The 24,206-nt window shown below is 41.7% G+C and overlaps 1 protein-coding gene across 2 annotated transcripts in view; it reads right to left on the reverse strand.

The window, feature by feature from the left end:
- Positions 1–17,255: 17,255 nt before the first annotated feature.
- LOC134043863 (pleckstrin homology domain-containing family A member 5-like) overlaps positions 17,256–24,206 on the reverse strand; it is a 63,686-nt gene continuing 56,735 nt past the window's right edge. For both annotated transcript variants that reach the window (XM_062492600.1, XM_062492599.1), the window contains 5 exons: positions 23,618–23,827; positions 20,729–20,887; positions 19,408–19,529; positions 18,480–18,625; positions 17,256–17,350 (listed from right to left, as the gene is read on the reverse strand). In XM_062492600.1, the coding sequence (XP_062348584.1) occupies positions 17,256–17,350; positions 18,480–18,625; positions 19,408–19,529; positions 20,729–20,887; positions 23,618–23,827 (732 nt within the window). The remainder of the gene's footprint in view (positions 17,351–18,479; positions 18,626–19,407; positions 19,530–20,728; positions 20,888–23,617; positions 23,828–24,206) is intronic.

Consider the following 24,206-nt stretch of genomic DNA (forward strand, 5'->3'; position numbering starts at 1 on the left):
GTAATTGAAAGGAATCAGCTACCTCATGAGTAGATGAAACCTCTGAAATGCACACTAATTGATGCTCAATTTGTTGTCAAATTATATTGAAAGGAAAACAGGAAGTGCAAAATAATGAAGCCAGAAAAGTTCTTGTAACCAAGAGATAAAAAGCTGTGAGTTCAAGGCATTAAGGGGGCTTGTAATATGGTTTATGATGTGTTTAATATGGTTTATTGATGTGCTCTACAGGTTGCTGCAAAACCTGAAATATAAGCACAGAATTTCAAGTAGGTACTGTTCAGCTGTGATATCCTATTAGTTATTATAGACACCACTGGGAACGAACTCGGAATTTGCTTCAGAAACACAAGCTGCTCGCAGTACATTTGCACTGCTAAAGCTGAATATTAACCCTGTCACCCCATGTCTCCCCATTTTTGTGGCTTCCAGGGATTTGCATATGTATATTCCAGAAATGCATTGTGCTTTTTGAAACTATTGGGAAAGTTTTTCAAATGCCACATTGGAAAATTTCAATAGCTGATGGAATATATCGTATGAACAGGTAAAACAGTAATATATGTGGGACTGCACAAGCAAATGGAGCATCTTTTGTCTGTGATCACTATTATCAATATTTTTATTTATTACTAAAAAGCCTACATAAGTGATCAGAAATACTTTCTTTTCCTCCCAAAGTATCCTAAACCTCCTGGTGTACATTTTATTTTTGGCACAGTTTGATCTTTTTCAGTAAAGGCAGCCAAAATTCTCAAGTCTCGGAAGAATCAACATCCTTAAATGCTGTCACTTAGATTCACTTTAGCCAGAGATAATTCAAATATTTGTTTCCAGATTAGAGAGTCTTTACACGCTGTTAATTTGGGGGATTGGTTTTCTCAACATTCTCATGCAAAACAGAGCTGGATTCCAGCTTTAAGTGAAGGTGTGTGCCTGAGCACATGTAGAGGGTTGTCAGCAGTACTTTCATTTATTTTTTGCAGGTCACTTGCTGCAGAACCTCCCAGTAAAACCAGGGGAGGTCATCCCAACTGAGGGGGCAATTATGCACAAGAACATTAGGCAGCAAATCCTGGTGGGGCTTTTTTTTTTTTTTTTTAAATATAGTTGTGAAGTCAGGAGCAGAGGGTTTTTTTTGATACATGGAAATATGGAAATTCTTTTCAAAAAACATAAAAGTAATCAAGATCTTGCATGTTGCAAAACCAGTGTTTAAGCATTACAACCAAACAAAAATGCATAATTAATTGAATGCTAATTAAATACAAATCACAGCTTGGAAGGAGTACAACTTTACAACAGCTTTTCCATGTTCTAGGACTACTTTAGAACTCTCCTTCTTGAGTTTGTGGTGGTAAGTAGAATACGGGTTTTCCATGGAATGGTTTCAGATTTCTTTAAATTAATGTTTCATAAAATTTAAACAAAAATCGCCTTGCAGAAATCTAGTTATAAAGTTTGTGCACTTCCCCCCCCCCCCCCCCCCCTCTCTTTTCTTGAAAGAATCTGTCCTTCCAAGACCAAGCTCTTGTGGACACCTCTCCTTCCAAACAAAGTTCTCAGCTTCCCAGGACATGGCTGGAATAAAGAAGGGACTGGAGCATGTCAGATGAGGAGGGGCTGAGAGAGCTGGGACTGTTCAGCCCCAGAAAGTGAAGGCTCAGGGGGATCTTATCAAGTATAAATATCTGAGAGGGGAAGTAAAGAGGATGGAGCCAGACTTGGTGGTGTCTGGTAAGCGCAAGAGCCAATGATCACAAACGGAGATGCAGAAAATTAATCCTATTTAAATGTAAGAAGAAACTTTTTCACTTTCAAGCAGTGGAAAAGATTGCCCAGAGGGGTTGTGGCATCTCTGTTAGTGAAGTCACTCAATCCACATCTGGACATGGTCCTGAGCAGCCTGTTCCAGCTGCTGCTGCTTGGAGCAGGGGCTTGGACTCCCCGACCTCCTGAGGTGCCTCCCAGCACCTTAACTTTAACTTCCTTAACTTTTCTGTGGGTCTGTAAAACTGAGACATGATTCCCACGTTACACAGAGACACAGACTTTGCTAAATCTGCAAAGCCAGGAAATATTTTCCTCCATTCCCAAATACCAGCACGTCCCCTGGCTTTGCCCCGGGCTGACATGGGCATGAAAATCACTCACAGCCCTGCTGCCTTGAGCAGGCTTTGTGAAAATTGGAAGGATCCTGGTTGGGAGCCACAAGAGCTGAGCTGAGCTGTGACCCAGCCCCGAGTCCCTGCAGGCAGGTTTGGACACAGCCCCAGAGACTGATGGCTCCATTTAGAATTCCCACAAGAGCACAGATGACAAATTTAGGGTCCTGCTACATCCCACGAGATTAGAAATGACAGGCAAGGGAGATTACGTGTTTTCCATGGCTGCCAGATCTTGGCAGGCTAGAGCCTTAAGGAGGGAGGTTATCCTTGAGAGAGGCATTGATCACACACTCTGGCCAGCCTTGGGCAAGATACTGTCTTGGAGAAGGTGTCAAAGCCCAGATTTCCCAAACCCTTAACAGCTGGACAATTCATCTTCTCTCTCCACTGCTCTGCTTATTGTTACAAGAAAAATCCAGGTCATGGCAAGTTTATCAAACAGCTAGATATACACAGAATTACTTTATTTAAATAGAATTTATTATTTGTTAGGCTTGAGCACAAACACATGAATTTTAGAGAAGTTCAAAATTACATCCAAAGACATGAATTGCCATTACCGGGGCATTCACTGAACAGAGAAGTCAGACTCAAATTAATCCAAACTAATTGAACAATTACAAAGCCAGCAGGATGACTTCATTGTCGTTAGCCACTAATGACAAATGTTTATTACGGATAGTGTATTTGTCTTCTGAGCTATTAAAACACCGTTTGCTATTCATAACTCCTCAAACCCTTCCTGTAAGATGAAGGATCCATCATGTTCATGGAAAATAAGCCAAGCTTGGGAAGTACAGCAGCCCTCCCTATTCTCAATCAATCAAATCTGAGAGAGAGAGAGAGAGAGGGAGGCTGATGAGAACAACCTACTTTTCTGTGCGAGGCATTCACTGAATGTGAAAAGGGGTTTCAGCAGGACCGGGAAAGTAGCTGTTGTCATGACAGCACTGGGAAGCCCAGGGACTGAAAAGATCTTCATCAGCTCACTGCAGCAATTCTGTGCCAAAGGAGCTGTGCTGCCTGTCCGCCTGCTGACAGCAGAGCCAGGGGAATGCCTGCTTGTCAACCCTCCCTCTTTTCACTCTGCAAACTTCCCCACTCCTGGCCTCTGAAGCTGGAGTACTGCAGGAATAGCTATAGCTGGAATATAGCTGCAATCTGGCAAAAATGGATCTCTCCTGCCCCCCCTCCCTCCCCTGCAATACTCCCCACACTTTCTGCTTCCCTCTCTGGTTTAACAAGGGCAGCACCCAGCCTTCCTGCACCCCCTTTTGCCACGAAAACACCACGCTGAAGGCAGCAGTAGCCTGTAAAAAACCAAATGAAATGCCAGCACACCGTGCAGCCCAGCCCCACCGCTGGAATCACTGCCACTCCTGCGTCCTGCCTGCTCTGGTGTTGGCCTGGCAGCTCCGGGGCGGGGGGATGAGGATTTCTGCGGCAGGATCTGCTCCTTGGCAAGGGTGGAAGGTTAGCTGCTCAGCTCTGGCCGCTCCAGCCCAAGTCAGTGCCTTGCCTTTCACCCTGAGCCAGGCTGTTTGTGCCAGCTGCCCTCTGCAAGCACCACAAGCACCAGTGCTGGGAGAACTACGGGACTGTTCCATTCCCAGTGAAGTTTTGTTTTACAGAAATGACTACAACTGCTTGCTGGATAGGTGAGAGCCTCATCATTTAGACAAGGAAAGGGCAAGTAAGATCTTTTTGGCTGTGCACATAGTGATCGAGTTCTGGTGCTGTTTGTTTGAAGCAGTGGGAAATGAGAACATTTGGAAACTTGTGTTCTGCACCCACCGGTTATCACTGATGGAATGAAAGCTGAGATCGAGTGCTTCACGCCCAGTCTTGCAGCAGCCACCTTTATTGCAAACAAAATGATCAGAGATATGTGCTCTCAGAGGGATTTTACAGGCTTTGTCTGAAACTTTGGTGTTTCTGGTACTGATTGCAAAATTCACATTGAGCTCAGTGGAGCCAGACTATCAAACTCAGCCTGAGAGCTGGGGAACTAAGGAGCTTTGAGGAACTCACAGCAAATCCTGATATCCTGATATTACTGATGGCTGCTGGGAGGTGGGGACTTGGTCCCTAGCACACAGGAGAGCCTGAAGTGCCCTGTATTCTGAATTTCATCATCCATCAGTCACAATTTCAACAGGTCAGAGGTCCACTCTCTCAGGAAGCCTGGAATCCATGGCAAAACGGGGAGCTGTAGATTCTAAATCAGCTCAGTGCCCTGATAATGTGCCCTATGGATGTCCTCTAACAGACAAAGCAGGATTCCCCTCTCCTGAATTCTATTCCCAGCTCAGTTGCTCCCAGATTCTCCAAACAGCTGACTGCACAGGGGTGGGCAAAGCATTTTAGCATGCTGTTATGCAGAAATGCATGCATTATGTTGGGATATGCCTAAGAGAATCTCTCTGCCAGCCTGCTCCCAGGTGCAGTTGTTTGTCTTTGAAGCTTTCCAGTGAAAGCTGCTGTTAAGCCCACAATGTGGAGTGTTCTCAACAGGGATGGGCCTGACTTTTAATGACACAATGCTTTTGAGTCTTTAAAAACTGTTTGTTTTTTTTCAGTCAAGGTGAGCATTATGTGCTTGATCTTTGCCTAGTGACACATGCAAACTGTGTTCAAGAAACAAATACCATCCAGTATTTTTCTAGGCAGATCAGTGCCCCAAAACAGCCTCATATAATACTGAAGTTATAATAGGAAAAGGGGCACTGGATATTCTTGGCAAGCTGTTGCTATAGAGGAATACTGTCAGCAGCAGTTTGGCTTTATATTGCATTTAATTGGATAATTTATCAGAACCAGCATCTTTGCAGTTGAATTTCTGTCTGGGTTCAGCAGTTCTAAGCATTTGTTTCATCTGGGTGAAAAGTGGATCTGGCTATTTAAAGCCTGGAAAATATAGGAAACTTTTTAGAGCAAGGTGAAAAGAGCTGATTTTAAATGGGGTGAATCTTACAGCCCATGCCTACTTATCTTCACATGAAACTGGGGTCTCTTAAATTGGGGAAGCTATTTGATTTTGGTTGTGCTAGTGCATAAGAGGTACAACAAAGAGGGATGAGTTACACAAGTGTAACTCAGGCACTGAAAGCATTAAGGTACCAGCTCTGTAGAGAGCAGTGACCTACTTCTGCCTTGTTTCCTCCAAGGAAGATCCTTTGGCACCACTTCAGGCCATGGTTTCTGTTCTCCCTGATATCTTGAGGACCTGATCTCATACAAAAGTACCTCAGACACATTCACATCCCAGTTTCTCAAGGCCAAGTTCCATGTAGAGGGGAAGCAAAGCAGCCAATTTAAAATGGGACTTTACAGCAAAAAACCCCAAACATTCTCCTCACCATCCTCAATAAAACATAAATTAAGTGCTGGACCAATGCCTGTGAACCACTCGTGTTTCAGATTTTTAATAACTACATATTTTGGACGTCTTTTGCATATTAATATGGTCAGATTTTTGGGACTTTCTTATATTGCAGTAAATGATCTCAGTCCACCACCTGCACTGCACTATGGTAACTCCTTTTGGCATACTGCACGCACATTCATTTCCATTACATGCAGCATATTCTCATCAGCTTATGTTCTACAGTAAAACCTCAACAATTCAGTTTATATCATGCTTAACAAAGTATGACAAAATAAAGGCTGGTTTAAAAGCCATATAAATATTAAAAACTGATGCATTTGAAAGTTACTCCCCTCCTCCCTTATCTAATAATACTTCTAATAAGCAACATGCAGAATTTTGTGTGAGACATAGGAACCACAAGAGATCAGATTCTCACAGAAATTCTCTCCTGTATGGTAATGTTTGAAGTGTGAGCATGTTTAACTTTAGATCCTGAAATCTGTCCACCTGAAACCTGAAGGGCTGTTCCCATCTGGGCTCAGATCTGCTGCATCAACACAAATCCTGTTGCCCTGGTTATGTGCAACTGCAGGTTAGGCCAAGAACACGTTTTGTCTGTTCTGCAGTAATTTGTTTTGCAGTTCCAGTGTAATATGATTGTCCCCTTTTTATCTTTAATTATTGCCGTGCACCATTAAGCAGCAGTATCACGATACTTAAAAGTCACTTTGTCTTTCCATTTGGTGAAGCAACCCCATAGTATGGGCAAAGGAAGACTCTGAGATGTGACTGCAACCTTGCAAAGAAACCAAAGAACTTCTTTCATTTAGGTTAAAGGATCAAGTCCTTAACATTTGAAAATACACAATAAACACACAACACTGCATCATTGAGTAGGAAGGTTACTAAAAATACAGCCTGGCATTAACATTTAAAAGGCTCTAATTTTTTTCTTCACAGGTAATTAGTTCACACAATGAAATAATCTCCTTTCTTTGCCTGGAAACGCATGCATAAAACAGCTCTGATGCCATCATTTACATACGGGCTGCTGCACCCGCATGTTAATGTCTGGCAGTGAGAAGTTGGGAGAAGTTTGTAATCCCCGATTTCCTGCCCGTGCCCAGCACCCAGATTCCCAGAAGGAGGAGAAGGGGATGCTGAATATTGCAGAGATGACCGGCCAGCTGAAATCCCGCATCTGCGCGGCTTGCACGGCCGCAGGGGCTCAGACCACGGGCTCTTGGACAGTCCTGGACACTTCTTGCTTTTCAACTCGTCTCGGTGTTCGTTCCTTCTGTCCTGCAGTCTCTTGCGGCCGTGGCCATCACCCTGAGCCCTTTGTGCCGCTTTGTCCGCCCCGCTCCACCCGCGGTACCCGAGCGCCAAGCTCCGGCTGAAACCCATCACCATCCTCCCTTCATCCCTAAAACTGCCACGGTGGAAACCGCAACACTGAGAGGACAAAGAGCTGGGCACAGGGGGAAGCCAGGGAAAGGAGGGAAAGAAGGAGGGGAAGGGGAAAGGAGGGAAAAGAGGGGAGCTGCACTGGCAAAACAGCAGCAGCAGTGGGAATACAGCAGCTGCAGCAGCAGCAGCAGAATTTGCAGTGGGAAAGTAGCAGCAGCAGTAGGAAAGTAGCAGCAGCAGTAGGAAAGTAGCAGCAGCAAAACAGCAGCAGCAGTAAAGCAGCAGCAGCAAAACAGCAGCAGCAGTAGGAGCAGTAAAGCAGTAGTAATGCAGCAGTAAAGCAGCAGCAGCAGTAGGGGCAGTAAAGCAGCAGCAGCAGCAGTAAAGCAGCAGCAGCAGTAGGGGCAGTAAAGCAGCAGCAGTAAAGCAGCAGCAGCAGCCCCGCACACTTTGCTCTGCAGGGCTCCTTCAGGGCGAGCACTTCGGGCTGAAATTCGGTGGCTCGGGTCCCGCTCCCGTCGCGGCACAGCGCTGAAGGAAGCCGGGCTGTTCTGAGCCGAGTCACAGCCCCGCCAGCAGCGGCGTCCGTGCAGCCCGAGCTCGGCAGCCGGGCGGGGCTGGGGAGGGAAAGCTCATCCTGCAGGAATACTGATCGCCAGCAGCGCTTCCCAAAACGCCAATCCAGCTGCCCGGGCATCCTTCCAATCTCCAGCTCCTCCAGCAGGAGCCCATCCATTCAAGCGAGCAGAAACCCCGCGTGCTGCATGCAAAGATGCACTCGGGGCACCCGAGGCTTTGGGAATTGCCTGCAGCGCTCAGGATGAGCTAGGATTTAACTAGGATCCACTCCTGCACGCTGTCATCCTCTAAACGGTCCGGAACCATCAGCTGCAGAGATCTCAGACCTCACGCACCGCCCGTGATTAATTACCGAGAACGCTGCAGAAGCTGGGGATGCTGTAGGCAGGTGGGACACTGCGGTGCTCCAGCCTGGAGACAGCCAGGGCACGATGGATGGCGACCCGTGTGGAGCGCTGCTGGGAAAAGGCACGGCTCAAAGCAAGGCTTTAGGGCCCCATCTTTTACAAGCGTGACCCAGCTGTGCTCCTTGGGCTCCACGAGACTTTAATGAGGCAAAAATGATCAAAATGTCATGACCTCTGTTCTCCCTTGTCCTAAAATGAGGATGATGGAAATGAAGTGGAGCTTAGCTAGGTTATATTTAGCTGATCACACAGAATGGAATAGCTTTAAGAACATGAAATAGAAGTTTTAAAATAAAAAGCCGTGAGGTCAGAGTAGTTCCCCCCCCCGATCAGCTTATATAAGCAAGTGTGGTTTTCCCAGAGTTGTAATCCATGAGTATTAACCAATTCCTCTTCACCAAGACAATCCCCTAAATGGCTGAGGCTGGTTGGTTATTTTGTAGTTGCTACCTAGTAAATAGTGGTCAGGATTTCACACATTATCCAGGCACTTCGTCTCCATGAAAAACATTTATCATCTGTAGGCACGATATACTAGAAGCAGTAGCTACAAAATATTATGGCTCTGTTGGCAGGGGCTAAGAAAACAGCCAGGAATGTCATTCAAAGGTGATTTATGGTTCCCAGGCAATTTCCCTGCCACAAAAATGACACCTTCAGCTAGACCTGATTCCTACAGGCTGGCTTTGGCTTCCTTGCAGTGCCAGCATGTGCAAACTCTCCAAGACATTCTCCAGGTAGCCAAAAACCCAGTGCAGAACAGCATCAGGAAACATTCACCACAAAGTTCAGCTGGCTTTTCCCCCCTCTGTCTAGAAATGACCATTCCAGTGTATAAAAAGAGTAAACCCAACAGCCTTTGACAGCTGTTTCCCTGTTCCTTAGAATGGTGGATGAGCATAATTTAAAAAAAAAAAATCCTCTTTAAAGCTAAAACATCTGAAACAGGCTCCATGCTCTTGCTGACTTGGGAATTTACCAAGAAGAAAGTTGCACAGTATGAGGCATTCAACTACACGTGTAATCAGTGTCAAGACTCACCAGAAATTCATATTGTGAACAGGTGATTCACAAGCTGAGTTCCTGAATTTTGTAGCCTTTCCCCCTCCCACCCAATTACTTTGAAATGTACTGTCAATTAATGACAATTAAAAAAAAAAAGTTTGTACCTACTAATTATTTTATTTCTAGCAAGGTGACTATTAGAATTTTGTTTTTCTAAATAGAATCCACTGCTGAAAATAAAGGAGATTCACACGTGAGTTACTTGGAAATGTTGGGTGTCTCTCAAGACATGCTCTGACTCAATCTTTCAGGATGATAAGCACTTGCAGATTTTTGCCACTCCAAGCAAGAAACTGATTGCCTGGATTCAGATGTTCATGGAAGGACAGAATTCCTGTCTGGGGTGTGGATGAGGCAATTTTTCTCCACATAAGGAATGCAGAATATTTTACACATTGGGCTGTAATGGACTTAAAGATGCAGAAGAGTGTCCAGAACAGTACCAGTCACTAAACTGTGACACAGACCAGACAACAACAGATGAAATATTTTCCTGAAAGTTTTCATTGACCAAACCTTGAGGCTGTAAGTAAACCTTCCTTGTTCTACATATAAACTTAAACATGCAGAGTTTTTTCTTTTTTCTTTTTTTTTTAACAGTACTCATTTCACCTTCAAAAGAACAAGAGGGTGTTTCCATTTTTAGTCTGAAATACTTTGAAGTACTCCCGCTCCACAGAACAGGGATCTGGATAGAATTTGACAAAAAGAAAAAAAATTAATTCCTTATTTTCATTTTGGTTTCAATAATAAGTTAATGATCCCACATCTGGTTTTGTCCAGATATACTCTACAGCAGCCCACTGCAAACAGCACTGTTTGTGAATAGATTTACTTTTATCCCAAACAGAACCTAATCCAGCCTAAATAAATGTTCTTAAACACATCCCCAGCCAGACTGCCACGAGGCAATTAGCAACCCTGTGCTGATGTCACTTACCCACAGCTGCAATTAAGAGCTGCTTGGAGTTTCACCACAGCAGCCAGATATTTAGACAGACCTTAAAAACATTTTCTTTGGCATACCACAGAATGAAGAAACACAAAAAAACACACACAAAAAAAAACAACAAAAAAACAAACAAGAAAGCCAAACCAAACAAAAAAACCTCACCAAAATCCTCATTCCACAAGGAACATTTGAATGCTGGCACATCTGGAACAGCTGGGTAACAAGCTGTGCATGTCAAGTTCAGAAAGCAGCTGCTTTTAGCCTTCATTTTGGTCAGGCATTTTTTTTTTTGCAGCCACCAGTATATTCCATTTCATTTTGTAGCAGCTTCTTCAGTGTTCCCATATGGACAAGCCAAACAGCTCCCAGGATATAGCAGCAAGCATATATAATGTTCTTTAGAAGAAATGAAGGCCAGATGTTGCTTTGTTATCTCCACCTGCATCCTTAAAAAAGTTAGATTAAGTTGTTTCAGATTTATTATTAATGCCAGGTACAGGCAATTTGTTTATCGGCCATTTAAATGTCAGCTTTCTAAAGGAGAGAAAGTAACATTTTAACTTGGGATTCAAACTGAAATAAGATTAAACTACCCTAGAATAACTTCAGAAAATAATGACAGCACAATCCTGGATCACAGGGACGAAACAACATTGTGTAGAGGAGACATGATGAGCCATTTCTGAGATCTGAACGAGTATTGCTTATGGTTCATTAGAAAAGGAAAAACAAAACCCCTCCACCTTATCTTTAAACCATAATGAAAAGTTAAGAGGTAAGACTCATCCAACAGCACCACTGATTAAAGATCTTCTATTCTGCTGCTTTGCTCACCCAGGCTACAACTTAAGCCACTAGTCTAAGTCCTAGAGAATTGAATAAATCTCTTACTGACAGTGGAATTCATTAATGTTTTCATGCAGGCACTCCTGGTACATCTGGTGGATCCAATAAGGTGGAGAAGAATTCTATCACAGCCTGTCCAATTAATGTGATTTAGATTGAAATGTGCAATTTTTTTTTCCTGATTTCCTGAAAACAGAACCTTATTGGAGTCATTTTATTACTCCTAATTCTGAGCAAATGTGACCTGAAGACTCCTTTTTGCACCTCAGTGATAACATAAACAAGGTTTATGCCTGCTAAGGTCTTTCCCTCTGAGCCAGTCCACCACATACAAAAACTGCCAAGACACCAACTGTAACTTATTGAGTAATGTCACTTTATTAAGAGACTTAAAAGAATCACATTCTCTAGTAGCCTTGAACAATGCAAATGGTGAACAAAGACAAAAATAGATGTAATTGGTTCTGAAAAGCATGAACATCTGTAGAGAATGTGTTGCATTATTCCTAAGGACTCTTGCTTTTGAAAAAAAAGCACGTTCCATATATACAAGTGTCAGTGCAGTATCAATATAGCAATCAGTCAGAAATATAAAAATATCCTAGATACAAACTTAAAATAGATGTTTGAAGGCTGACCGTATCAGAATTCTGATATTTCTGTATCTCAGGAGTACGATCACTGGGATGGGTTATTCTGATGAGGTAAGGAACAGCAGATGCTCTGTGGTAACACAAAGCCATACATTTATTAATATTCTTTTTCATAAGACAAAAAAAATAGAGCACCCAATGAAACTCCAAGTCTTTGCAGCAAGTGCCCACAGGAAGTGAAATTGTAGTTTCTGATCATCACTGCATTCCTGCACCATTCACCTTTGCTGTCCTTGCCAACAGTTCCATCAGCAAAACTTGCTCCTTCTGTCCCCCTTGTTCAGCTCCATTATAAACTGCACATTCCTTGCAGATATACCAAGTCAACAGAGAAAACAGCTATAAATGTCCAAAAATCACTTAGTCATTCTTTCCTTTACTGGTTGCAATTCTTTTCTTGGCAGCAAGGGCAGAAAGAGACTGCAGAGCCTGACAGCAAACAATTCTCTCTGGAAGGGCTGGGGAGAGAACAGGGTGTGTCCTGTTTGCTTTGCCTCAGGTGTTGCAGTGATGCCACTGCACTTGAGCCTGCGAGGGTTGAGCAATAAAACCACATTCCTCTTCTTTGCTCTTTTGGATGGAAGGTTGCACCAGTTTGGGGCTGCTGTTCCAAAAAACAGAGGGCACCGCGGTAACTTTTCAGCTCCGTGCTGTCTGCCTGCATCACCATGCACCTTTCCTTCAGCCACTTCCTTCACTGTGACCCCTCCAGGCTCTGCTGCAGAATTCTGATCCCTATTTCCTTCCTGTTCAGAGAAAATGGCAGAACAACAGCAGCCAGACAACACAGTCTGTATCTTTGTGACACAGAGCACCGGGAGAGCCGGGAGTGCCGGAACAATCCACCAAACACCAACTCCTGCTGGGACAGGGGCAATGCTAAAGTCATTTCAAACTGTGTGACACTCTCAGGCACTCCTCTTGGAAAAGCACAATGACTTACACAGCTTCTAGAACAGCAATATTCACTTGATCAGGATATGATCTGTATGATAAAAAAAGCTCAACAGGAGCTGGCAGCTGCCTTCCTGTGAAACTTGCCTTACCACTTATGGCACACACATGCACTGAAGCACACAGAAGTTGCCTGAACCTGCAAAAGATTCCTTAGCTTTACATCCTAGATTCAAAAGCTTTCCCTGAAGTATTTTCGTTTCTCTTAATTCTTTTCTAAACCTCTTTTGTCTCAGGCAAATTCAGGCAGCTGTGAGAGACAGAACAGCGAAGCTGCTAACATCTGCAGTGTGACAACACTTGACAGATCATTCCAGGCTTTCTTTCAGTTTCTGGAAGATGCTGTGCAGATGCCAAAGCCTCCAGGAATCATCATACTTCTCTCCTTAACCCCAAAGAACTTGGCAATCAGCGTTTGCAAATATTGAATTAATGCTTGCCACACCCCACCAAGGCTATTACCTCCCGTGTAAACAGGCAGGGAATGGAGGCACAGAATGACTAAGTGATTATTCCAGTATCACAACACAAGTCTGGGACAGCCAGGAGCTGAACCTGTATTTCTTGCATCTCAGTCTCAGGTTGTCTGTTCTGTTCTGTGTTGCAGCCTTCATTCCTTCCTGAAGAGGAAGACTGGGATCTCTTTAGGAGTCTGTCACTGCCAATGGGATGGGAATTGTTGCATTCCCCACATCAAAAGGTGGAACACAGTGTGACGTCCGTTTGCTGGAAGAAATACTAACCATACAAGTCCTTAAGAACATCAACATTTATTTAATATGATATAAAAGAAATGGGATATGAACATTCGTATTTGAACAATAATTGGCTTCTTATACTTACATCATATGTGCTCATTGTATAATATATACACAATGAACATAATTACATTTGTACACAAACTAAGTACTGGATTGAAAACCTGCTTATTGCTGTACACACCCTAACCCCATGAAGGAAAAGCCCAGTACCTCAAAATACCTACACTCCATTTTAGTCAAGAGAAAGTAACCACTAACATTAATGTCTATGTTGACAGAAGTGTGGCAGTAACTGCTGACATTGCAACCTGACCAAGAAATCATTACAGCAGAAACAGGACATCTTTTACTAAGCAATAATAAAAATGGCACATTTTAAATATATCTATAAGTATATATATATATATATATATATAAATTTTACAAAGAAATTGTTAAAACAATAAACTGTAATGTTTAAAAAGTGTAAAACAAGGTTTAGTGGTGATAAGTAAAATTAACCGAGTTATGCATCTAAAAGAAACAAAAAAAGTAAACTTACATGATCCATCATTAAAAGAACATAAAATTCTGAAGAATAGCAAATAAAGTTCTGACTGTAGGCTGCACATTAAAATAGCCTTTATTTTATGTGCACAGAAATCATAGCAGCAAGCTGGTATCAGGAGAACAATCTGAAGGTTGTTGAGTGTACACGTGGGCCATTTAAAGCTCTCTTGGAATAAACATTTTCCAGGAAGTGATAAAACGATGCTCTGTGGCCAAAAGCATCAGAACTATGAATTTCATAGATTTAAAATATACTGTACAATATCTTCTCGTATTTTCATAGGTCAGGTCCATACATTTCAGGCATGAATTGTTTCAACAGAAGCTGTTAGTGCTGAAAGACAGACACAGATTAAGTTACATTATTTTAGTAACAGAATATTGTCTGAAGAACTCAGGGGATTAAACACAACAAAGAATTCCTGACCTCATCCTAGCAATGTAGGTGTAGAACATAATAAAATATCTTAGAAATCAGTTGCTTCCAAAACCTGTTTTCCTGATGAATAATACTGCTGTCAAGATATTTCAACAGAAAAAAGCAAAACTGAGATTTTTTTTTTTTTCAAATTTACACCACTTTGAATGAAAGTCTCTCTACTCTGAGGGTTTTATCCTGTTACACATGGTCACCTCCAAATGCTCTTCACCTAAAACCAGCAATAATGGCAAAAACCTTAACTGGTCTTAGAAATGCCAGGCACATTTTGAAGAGGGATGCAGAACTATTGAGCTGCTGCACTGTATTGGCACTGTAGTTCAAGTGCTCCACCAGAGCTTGCTGTATTTTGGCAATTGCTGCAAGAACATCAATAAATAGCTTTTAACAGTTCCTTGGTAAAAATGTTCCTGAGCTCTGAATCCAGGTGCTGTATAAAATTTCATTATCCCCCATTACTCAGTGCAAACGCAATGCTTAAAATCTATCAGGGTTACTGGTACTCACAGAGATTTGTCTCTGCAAAATAAGGGCTGTGACAAAATAGGAGCCTTGTGCTGAGGGGTTTCTCCTTAGTCCTACAATATCCTGTGCCACCAATTTCCTGTGGCAAATCCCCCTGGCATAGTGCCAAGAGTATCATTTTTTCTAGTTGACTGTAAAAGCCAAATACAGGTATTACCCCTTCATTCCCTGAAATCTACTTTACATTTTCCAGATGCTGCTTGAAAAATTTGGTTGCATATGACCACGGCTGATCCCAGAGCTTGGAAGTTCCCTTTGCCATGTAAGACTTCTTGAAAACGAGGGATGCTGAACTCCTGTGTGCTAAAAGAGGTGCCAGACCCTCTCAGCAAAGCACTGAACACTGGAACCACAGGCCCAGGAGGTGCAGGACTGTGAATACTGCAGGCAAGCACCCTGCTCCATCCACCTCCTCTTGCGCTAAGCCCAGCTCATGGCACGGATTTATTCTGGAACTCCAAGGAAACAAGCACCAGAGACACCAAATGCAGCAATGTGGAATGGATAAGCACACAGCTGAGAGCTTTCCCCAGCTCAATCCAAACACAAAGGATGGATCTGCAGTTCTGGAATCCTTTCTCCATCAGGGAAGTAAGCGTGCGAGCAGAGAATCCACTGGCAAGTGCCATTTCAGATGGAGCATTCTGCCCCAAGCAATTAAAGCCTCTTGAGAGGGTTTGGAGGGCAGACCTGTGCTGGGCACAGGAAAGCTTCACCTGCAGAGCTGGCTGTGGGGACACACCTCACCACGGGGACAAGCCTCTTCCTGTTCCTTTCTAATTCACTGAGCATAAATCCTACAGAAAATGAATTTGCTGATCTGCTCATCTGAGCTGAAAGCAGCTCAGTGCAATTGGTGATGGATTTCTGGATTCAGGTGCCCTGTGCCTACACACAGAATCCTGCAGTGCAGTTTCACAGGCATCACTGACCCAAAACTCAGCTGATGGGCCAATGTTTGTCCAATTTAAAAAGAAGATGCATGATAAATGTGTGTATATTTACACAGTGAACCTGGAAAGCATTAACGTAAACCAGTATTTCCAGAAGGAAAGTCCCAGCCATTGTTTTTTACATAGCTCGGTAATAAAAATTTTGAATAAAAGTACAAAAATTCAAGCTAAATCTAATCATGGCAGACACACACACCCATCAGGAAGGCAAGTGCAGTGTCAGGACTGAATGTGAAAATATTTTAATATTTATTTTTTTAAGGAGTACAAATCGTTTATTGCCCTTAGTTCATACTAAAAAGGTCACTGATGACCAATAAGTCTAAGTTTGCTAAAATGAAACCTTGGCAATTGAGACTGGACAGTAAATTAAAAAAAAAAAAACCTGCATTTTCAGATCTCCTTATGCTAAATGATTGAAAATGTCTCCCTTTTAAATTGCTCTTGATTTTAAAGCTTTCTGAAGTTACATTTGGTATGGCATTTAACATTTGCATTGAAACAAAGCTCATTCTTTCAGCAGAAAGCTTATTTAAATAGACACTTGACGACAACAACAACGAAATGTGGATTGATTTAAATGCTGTAAAGTGCTGAAGCATTCACACTGATACCCTGCTAATTTTGTTAAACACTTGCCTAAACAAACACACACTTTGTATTTCCACTGCCATTCACGAAGTGGGTAACACCACAGGTAAACCTAGCCTAACTTGACTGCCAGCAGCCATCACCCCCTATGTCAGCAAAGAGCAGCTGTGCAGCCACGGAAAGAGCTTTTCTCTACAGAAAGGGGAAAAAAGTTTCTTTTAATTGTTGTTTCTACGTCTTAACCCAGAAGTTCCTCAGGCCACTAGCCCACTCCCTCCTGTGCATCCCCAGGTCTGAGCTCCTTTTGCTCTGGTCCGAGCTCTGGTCTGAGCTCATTTTGATCTGGTCCGAGCTCATTTTGTTCTGGTCTGAGCTCATTTTGATCTGGTCCGAGCTCATTTTGTTCTGGTCTGAGCTCATTTTGATCTGGTCTGAGCTCCTTTTGCTCTGGTCTAAGCTCATTTTGATCTGGTCTGAGCTCATTTTGATCTAGTCTGAGCTCCTTTTGCTCTGGTCTAAGCTCATTTTGATCTGGTCTGAGTTCATTTTGATCTAGTCTGAGCTCTGGTCTAAGCTCATTTTGCTCTGGTCTGAGCTCATTTTGATCTGCTCTGAGCTCTGGTCCGAGCTCGTTTTGCCCATGCCCACGACTGAAGCACCAAGACCCATGTGCAGCCGTGCACTGATGCTCATGCCTGAACTCCAGGTTTGTACAGCTCAGGCCTCCCGTGTCATTCCAAGGGCTAACACCCTGCCACGTGTGGAGAACACACTGACACAGCACTCAGCCCTTTCTCTTTGCAGCTGGACAGAGAATGCACTCCTTGCAGGGGAATCCACACAGTGTATTTGTTTTCTGGCTTCTATTCCTTACATTCTATTGATTCTGCTGATTTCTATTCAACACTGCAGGCAGCTCTGTCCTGCTGAGTATCAGCTACAGATGGTTCTCACAAAAACAACAGCAGATAAATACCTGGCAGAGTATTAGGAACAGGAGAGGTGGGAGAAAAAAGAACGTACTTCTCTGTGACTATACACACATGAAATGTGATCCTTCTGTGAGCTGTGTCTGTGTGGATGGAGCTGGTGACAAGGACGATTCTGGTGAAGAAGGCAAACTTTTCACTGCCAGTCATACAGCAAAATAAATAAGAATACAAGTTACAGAAGCTAGAATAAAGATAAGCCTGAAAAATCACCACTTCAAGCCATAGCAAATATAAGCAGAAACAAATGAAAGCCACACAAATAAAGACTTAAAATCTGATCAGCACAAAAAAAGCACAGCTTCAAGGGACAGCATAGTTGATCCTTAATGAGGCTTAGAAATAACTGACAAACACATGAATGCTGATGTTTTATGTTGCCAAGAAAGAGAGGGAAAAAAGAGTAAAATTTAAGTAGCTGGGATAGGCCCAGACCCACCTTCACATCCAGCTCAGATTATCTGAGCTTTTTCATTCTGCTGAGCAGTACAAAATGCATATCCAAGTTCTGGTTTTGATTATCCAGTCACAGCAAGGATTGCTGACTGCACTACAAAGGTCCAGATCACCTTTTATACCCATAACTTGAAGCACTTGGCTTACTTAACCATTCCCATCAGCAAATACTGATGGAAGTATAAATAATAATGTCTTGAATTCTATCTTCTCCCTTCCTCCTTCCCTACTCACTCCCCTCTTTCTCTGCCTTCTCTGCACACAGTTTTGCTTTATTCCACTCTTCTCTTCTTGCAGAACAGCCCACCTCAGTTACTGTGCCATTCAGGTGGTGTTTTCTGTTTTCTTCATCTTTCTTACTCCTCGAAACATGGCCAAACTGGGGTCTTTTAATTGCTAGTTTAGAATAATGGAAACCCTCAATACTTCCACTATTTTGGGTATATCTAAGGTCACTCAGCAGCAGGGAGTAATGGTAAAAAAGTCTACACATACCCAGGACTGAGATGAGAAAGAAAGGATTTGCTCCAACCAACAACTACAGTATGACTCAATTTCTGGCAACAGTTATTTAAATCCCTTAATTAGCAACTATAAAAGCTCTATTAAAACCTCAGAAAAATGGAATTTCTGTAGCTGTCCACTGGGAAACTATTTTTCTGTACATGACAAAACTGTACACTTCACATGTAGACTAGCTCAGCATTTTCAATTCATAAGGGTTTCAGGGCATCAAAAGACACAATCAAACTGAAATAAAGTTTTACATATGTACTGGATAACTTGTGCTTCAGTCAAACTCCTTTCCATACCTGCTGCTGCCTGATTTCCTTTTGAAGACTGTGCTGCTAATTCAAATGAAGACACAATCCCTTCTTGTTCTTGAACACTAAGTATTTCACTTTCTTCTGAGCTGGTTTTGGGTTTGTGGTTTGCAACTGTGGTTACACTCTGCAAGCTGTTTAAAAAAAGCACAGCATTCAGAACTCACCCTAACTTAATATCAGGTGTTAACCACTAAGTATAGCAGCTATAATTTAATTTTCTCCTGTCAATAGAAAAAAGTTGCAACTTGCAAATCCAGGTAGTATAAATTAAGCAGGCATTTTGAAACCCTTCTACTCTGTGTAGTTACACTTTCAAAAAAGCCCCTGGGATTGAATTACTAATTAATTTCCTTTATACACTCCTGCAGCTTCCTCCTGCTGCAGGGTCCTGTGACAAAGTTATGAGAACTCACTTAGGACCTGCAGTGCAACTTAAACTAAAGTTATGAACCGTGAGAGAGAAATATCCAAGATATAATATCCCTCTAATTGCGCAATGCTGCAAAGCAGTGAGGTCAAAATTAAAAAAGGAGATGTAGAATAAGGTAATTACTTTGCTCCTAAATATCAGCAATGCAGAGCATGCCATGGAAGCACTGGCTGATTTGTTTATAATAAATGGATACAAAACTTGAACTGACATTATTTTGGAGGCCAAAGCAAGGATTATGAATGCATTCTGTTTATAACTGGGACAGCACTTGAAAAGAAACATTGCTTCTCCCACCAAGTCATCAACCCTGACTGAACCCCTGCAGCAGTTCAGCCTCTCCCTAGATCTGCCTATATGTAAACCTCTCAAAACCATGGAAATAAACCTTTTCAATATTTATGGCAATTGCTTGGTCCATTCAACTAATAAATAAAACATGCAAGTTTAAAATAGCCTCTGAACATCTTGTTTGATTTTTACCTTATATCACCATCATGTGTTTCTTCGAATTTATTTTTCTTTTCTGCTTTCTCTTCATCACTCACTTCTTTTGAGTCAGATACAACATGTGCATCTGATAAAAGATCATCAGTTTTTGACAGCTATAAAAAAAATGAAATCATGAAACAAAAAGCTGTAACACACACTAAGTGGCAGATAAGAAATACAGTACCAGGAAACAGTTTTATTGACAGACAAATTTTGCAATCATGTATACTTAGTAACTCAGAATTACAGAACTTAAGAAATTTTTATCAATACCATGCAGGTTAATAGAGTTATCCTAAAACTTATACCAGAGACCATGGGCAGGGTTTGACTTAATCACTTCCAGAACTTATCTGTGCTCTTTGGACTGCAGCCTGCCTGCTTTTTCCTGCTATCCCTCTCTTCACAATGCCAACAAAAATTCCAGATGCTGCTATATTTTGTTGGTAAGACTGAATGCTGCTCTTAAAAGTCTGATTACAAACAAACAATATGAGTGTATTACATAATTTTCCTTTTCAAATATTTGCATATTTAACAAAGCAACAGTCTCTCAATAAAGAAGTGTTTCTAATGGGTAACAATATGAATGAGTTATTTGATTTACACCACTCTCCATCAGATATATATTTAAAGGTAAATATAAAATAGGAAAACAAAAGGATGATTAAACAAAAGAATGATTACCTGAGGAATAAGGATACAGAAGAAGTAAAAACCCCTACACAATACTTTAAAAAATATTGAACCAGAAACAGGATGTGATTATGTAGAAGCAACTCTAGTATTCCATCCTCCACAGTCAGTCTGCTTTTGCTAAGTGTTAAGGGCACTCCAGTACCAGAAAAACCAAGGTAATCCCTGCCAAGCATGTTTCAAACTACTTCAAGGCAGAAATCAAAGCAGTGACAAATATCTAAAAGTACAGGTACTGCCTGATTCCATGTATAATTTGTTGTGTCAGCTTTATTCTGCTTTCTAAAAACTATTTGATGCACTATAGCCAACCAAAGAAAAATTCAGGGACATTAAATGCCTGTCAAAAATGACACTGGGGTAGCCTAAGTAACAGGCTTATATTATGTCAATGATTATTATTTAAAGACCACAGACAAGAAAATTCAATGGCTCAGCTACAGACAGATCTGGTAAAAGTTTGTGATTCTTTATGGAATGTTGTATATCCAACAAGAAGTCTTTATATTCCAAGCAAAGAGAACTGGCTCACTTTCCCATACTCTGGTGTGTGTCTCACAGGACTTTGTTACTGCAGGACAAGCTGATGATGGTTTAGTAAGGAACAGCTCTGTACCTCTTCAGTAAAACTTGAATTATGCTCTTGATCTCCATCATTTTGTAGCTGTGCTATTTCTTCTCCAGGACTTCCATTATTTTGTTTCAAATTATTTTCTCTACTGGTGCTCTCAAACTCCTTCATGTTGTCAGACACTGCCTCATCCTTTTTCCGATTCTGTGAACAAAAGTGGAGCATGGACATATTGTTACAAAAGTTATCACAGCCTCACTTCTGAGCCTAGTGCTGTCCTCTGACTGATCAAAAAAACAAGACTTGAGAAAACCTTAAGCATAGATTGCAAAAAGGAAAATGGAAATCATGAAGGACTCGGAATTTTCTTATTTTGTACCTTTCAAAACAGTTCAGCCTGTCTAACATTTCTTTGTCTGCAAGGTTATTGTACTTTCTGCCCCACCTTCCTCTCCAGCACTTAAATGTCACCCTTAATCTTCTGAAGTTTCATTCATATTTAGTTCAGTCACAAATCAGCTTAGGAGAATTCTTACTTGCATTCATAAGCACTGCTCTTTTCATAAAATATCTTCTTCTGGTTTAAGGAAAAAAAAAAATCGATAAAAATCTGCTTTCAGCACAAAATTCCCAGTGCACCTGCATGCATTTCCTCCAGTTATCTTGGGTATCCTCCAAGCCTGTGGTGAGAACTGATTATTTGAATACAGGACAACACAGTATCTGACAACGGCAGAGGATCTCAATGATTTCTTTTTAAAAACCATCTGTTGTGCTGAGAATAGGTTGATATAAAAATGTGGAGGAAGGATGGCAGAGGTGACTGGAGACTGTGAACTGTGAACATGATATTGGCAGACCCGAGGGGAGCTCATCTGAGAACTGGAGCTGAGGAAAAATGGGAGCCATGGAAGCAGTAAATCTCAAAGCTGAACCCCTGTGATCTAACACATGCACTCTATTAGAGGAAATTCCACCTAAGTCAGCTCATAAATCAGTGTCTTTGCTCTCCCAAATTAAAGTATGCACCCCTTATCATGTGCTTGTCCCAACACCACTTGTGAAGCAACTTCCTTTTGTACTAATGGTCATCACTTCAAAATTACACAGCAGGCCATTTATAAAATCCCTTTCCCCCCAGTTCTTAAATAACTGAACCACAATCAGAAAGACTTCCAGCAGTTAATGCCATTGCACCATTTTTCTAAAAATCAATAGACATAAAAACTATGCTTTTAGAAACAAAAGCTGTTACTCAGCACAATACCTCATCCTGGGGCTTTTTAGCCAAATAGCATTCTGGAGGAATTAAAGTTGTGATAGAAAAAGTGACTTTGTAACATGGACTACCAGCTAAATGTTCAGTTCAGAGATCCTCTCTCTTACTCTGTAAATTCCTTATCACCCACAGAGCCCTGATTTCACCTGGTGCATGAACAGGATGACTCTGAGTCCTGGCACAGCTATTCTGGGCCATTCCCCCACTCTGCTGCCTGCCCAGGTGTGACACAGCCTCCCCACCTGGAGGGATGGAACAATTCCCCAGGGAAGAGGGAAAGCTCAAACACCCCTGAGAAAAAAAACCACTGAGAGAAACGTCTGCAAAGCTTTGCTTCTTGAGACAGGCACTGCTCATCACAGAAATACCTGCAGGAGCTCCCTCCACATGCAGCATTCCTGATGTCAGCCCAAATGCAGATGCTCGACTGCAAAGGCTGAACTGGAATTCTGGGCATGCAAAGTTCTTGAAGAAAAAGTAACTTGTGTAAAGCTCTGCAGCAGCTTATCATGCTGAGAGGGGAAAAAAACAACCCAAAATGCAAAGCTAAAACATCTTTGGAAACACCTGATTTGCTGACACTGCAATGTATTTTGCTATAATAGTAAAAACTTACAAATTTCTATTTTAGTATTTTACAATATCTTTTATGTTTTACTGCAATATATTTAATCTGTTTTTGGAAAACCAGACGTTTAAATGCCTACAAAAAAACCCAACCAACCAACCAAACAAAAACAAAACAAAACAAAACAATTCCCACACACACAAAAAAAGAAGGCATTTCTGTACCAGTAGAAAATCACATAATAATAATAATAACAATAATAATAATAATAACAACAACAATAATAATACTACTACTACTAATAATAATAACAACAACAATAAAAGTCAGCAAACAGTGTGGTCTGAAGAAAAAAGTATTCCAGAAGATTAAAAACCCGAAGAAACCAAAGACCAAACAAAAATCAACTCCATTAAGCTACTGGAAAAGAAAAATAATTTTAAATATTTGGAAAGTACTAGGCTGCCTAATACCTGCTATCCTGTATCTGGGTTTGGTTTGGCTTTCTGGGTTGTTTGTTTGTTTGTTTTTTAGATATATATTCAGAATATTTCCTGGTTCATGACAAGCAGTTGTATCTTCCTCTTCTTTCCCCATCCCTTACCCATGAATAAGCTTTTTAGGCAAATAAACAAGTTTAAGAATGAGTGAAAACAAAAGTGTGGGCTCTATTTTCATGTATTTATTGGGCTCAAACACCACAGCAGAAGAGCACCACTTAGGAGTCCTGACCATAAATACACATTCCTACCTAAAAACGTCCCAGATGTTTGAACACCCTGAATACATACAGAAAAACCAGCAGTGACTTCCTTTCAGCATCGAGGGAGTCCTGACTCTCCCTGACCTTGTTTTTAGTCACAAACCTTGCAATTTCACACCAAAACCTCCTGTCCTGTCACCAAACATCCCAATAACCAAAGGGATGTGGACCTGCACTTTCCAAAAAGGCAAAGAAGTGATTTCCATCACTGGGTGCAAGAACAAAGGTTGTCTTTCTGAGTCTGTAACTCTGCAATTAGTCTCAAATGAACCCCTCTGGTTCTGAACTGCACCCAGCAAAGCCTTTGCTCCCCTTGGGACCCACCTGTGCCAATGTGAATGGATGATCCCTGACAGAGGAGAAGCTCTGGGAAGGAGACTGCTCTGAAACTCCAATGATATTGAGAACTCTCCTCTTCTCTCTCAGACAAGCCTGCTGGTGTCTCTTGATTCTCTCCATCTGCTCCTCCACTGTCATCCGAGGCCGTGAGCCTTCTGCAAGGCACAGCTGCTCCACTGCACTCCTTGGTCTTTCCTTCAGTGGAACAAAATATGTACATGTGCTTCCAAAAAAAACTAACATTTCAGACTGCTAATTTACCAGAAGAGATCAACCCAATGATTTACTAAAAAGCAGAAAAATAGTGGGCAAATAAAGACCTCCCATGTACGTGGAAAAAACAATTATTAATAAACGAACACTGAAATTCAAAATAAAAGGAAGGAATAATGTGCTCTTCTGAACAACAGCATTGCCATCACCAATGATAAACACTAAGAGAATGGGCAGACACTCTCTCAAAGCCACTCTCTCGAGCTGAAACGATTTATCAGACATTATAAACTGGCAAACACAAAGTACTTGGCTAAGACAAACATAATTGAAATTTAATGATCCAGGACATTTATACCAG

This window comes from Cinclus cinclus, chromosome 4 (genome assembly GCF_963662255.1).
Source record: "Cinclus cinclus chromosome 4, bCinCin1.1, whole genome shotgun sequence".
NCBI lineage: Eukaryota > Metazoa > Chordata > Aves > Passeriformes > Cinclidae > Cinclus > Cinclus cinclus.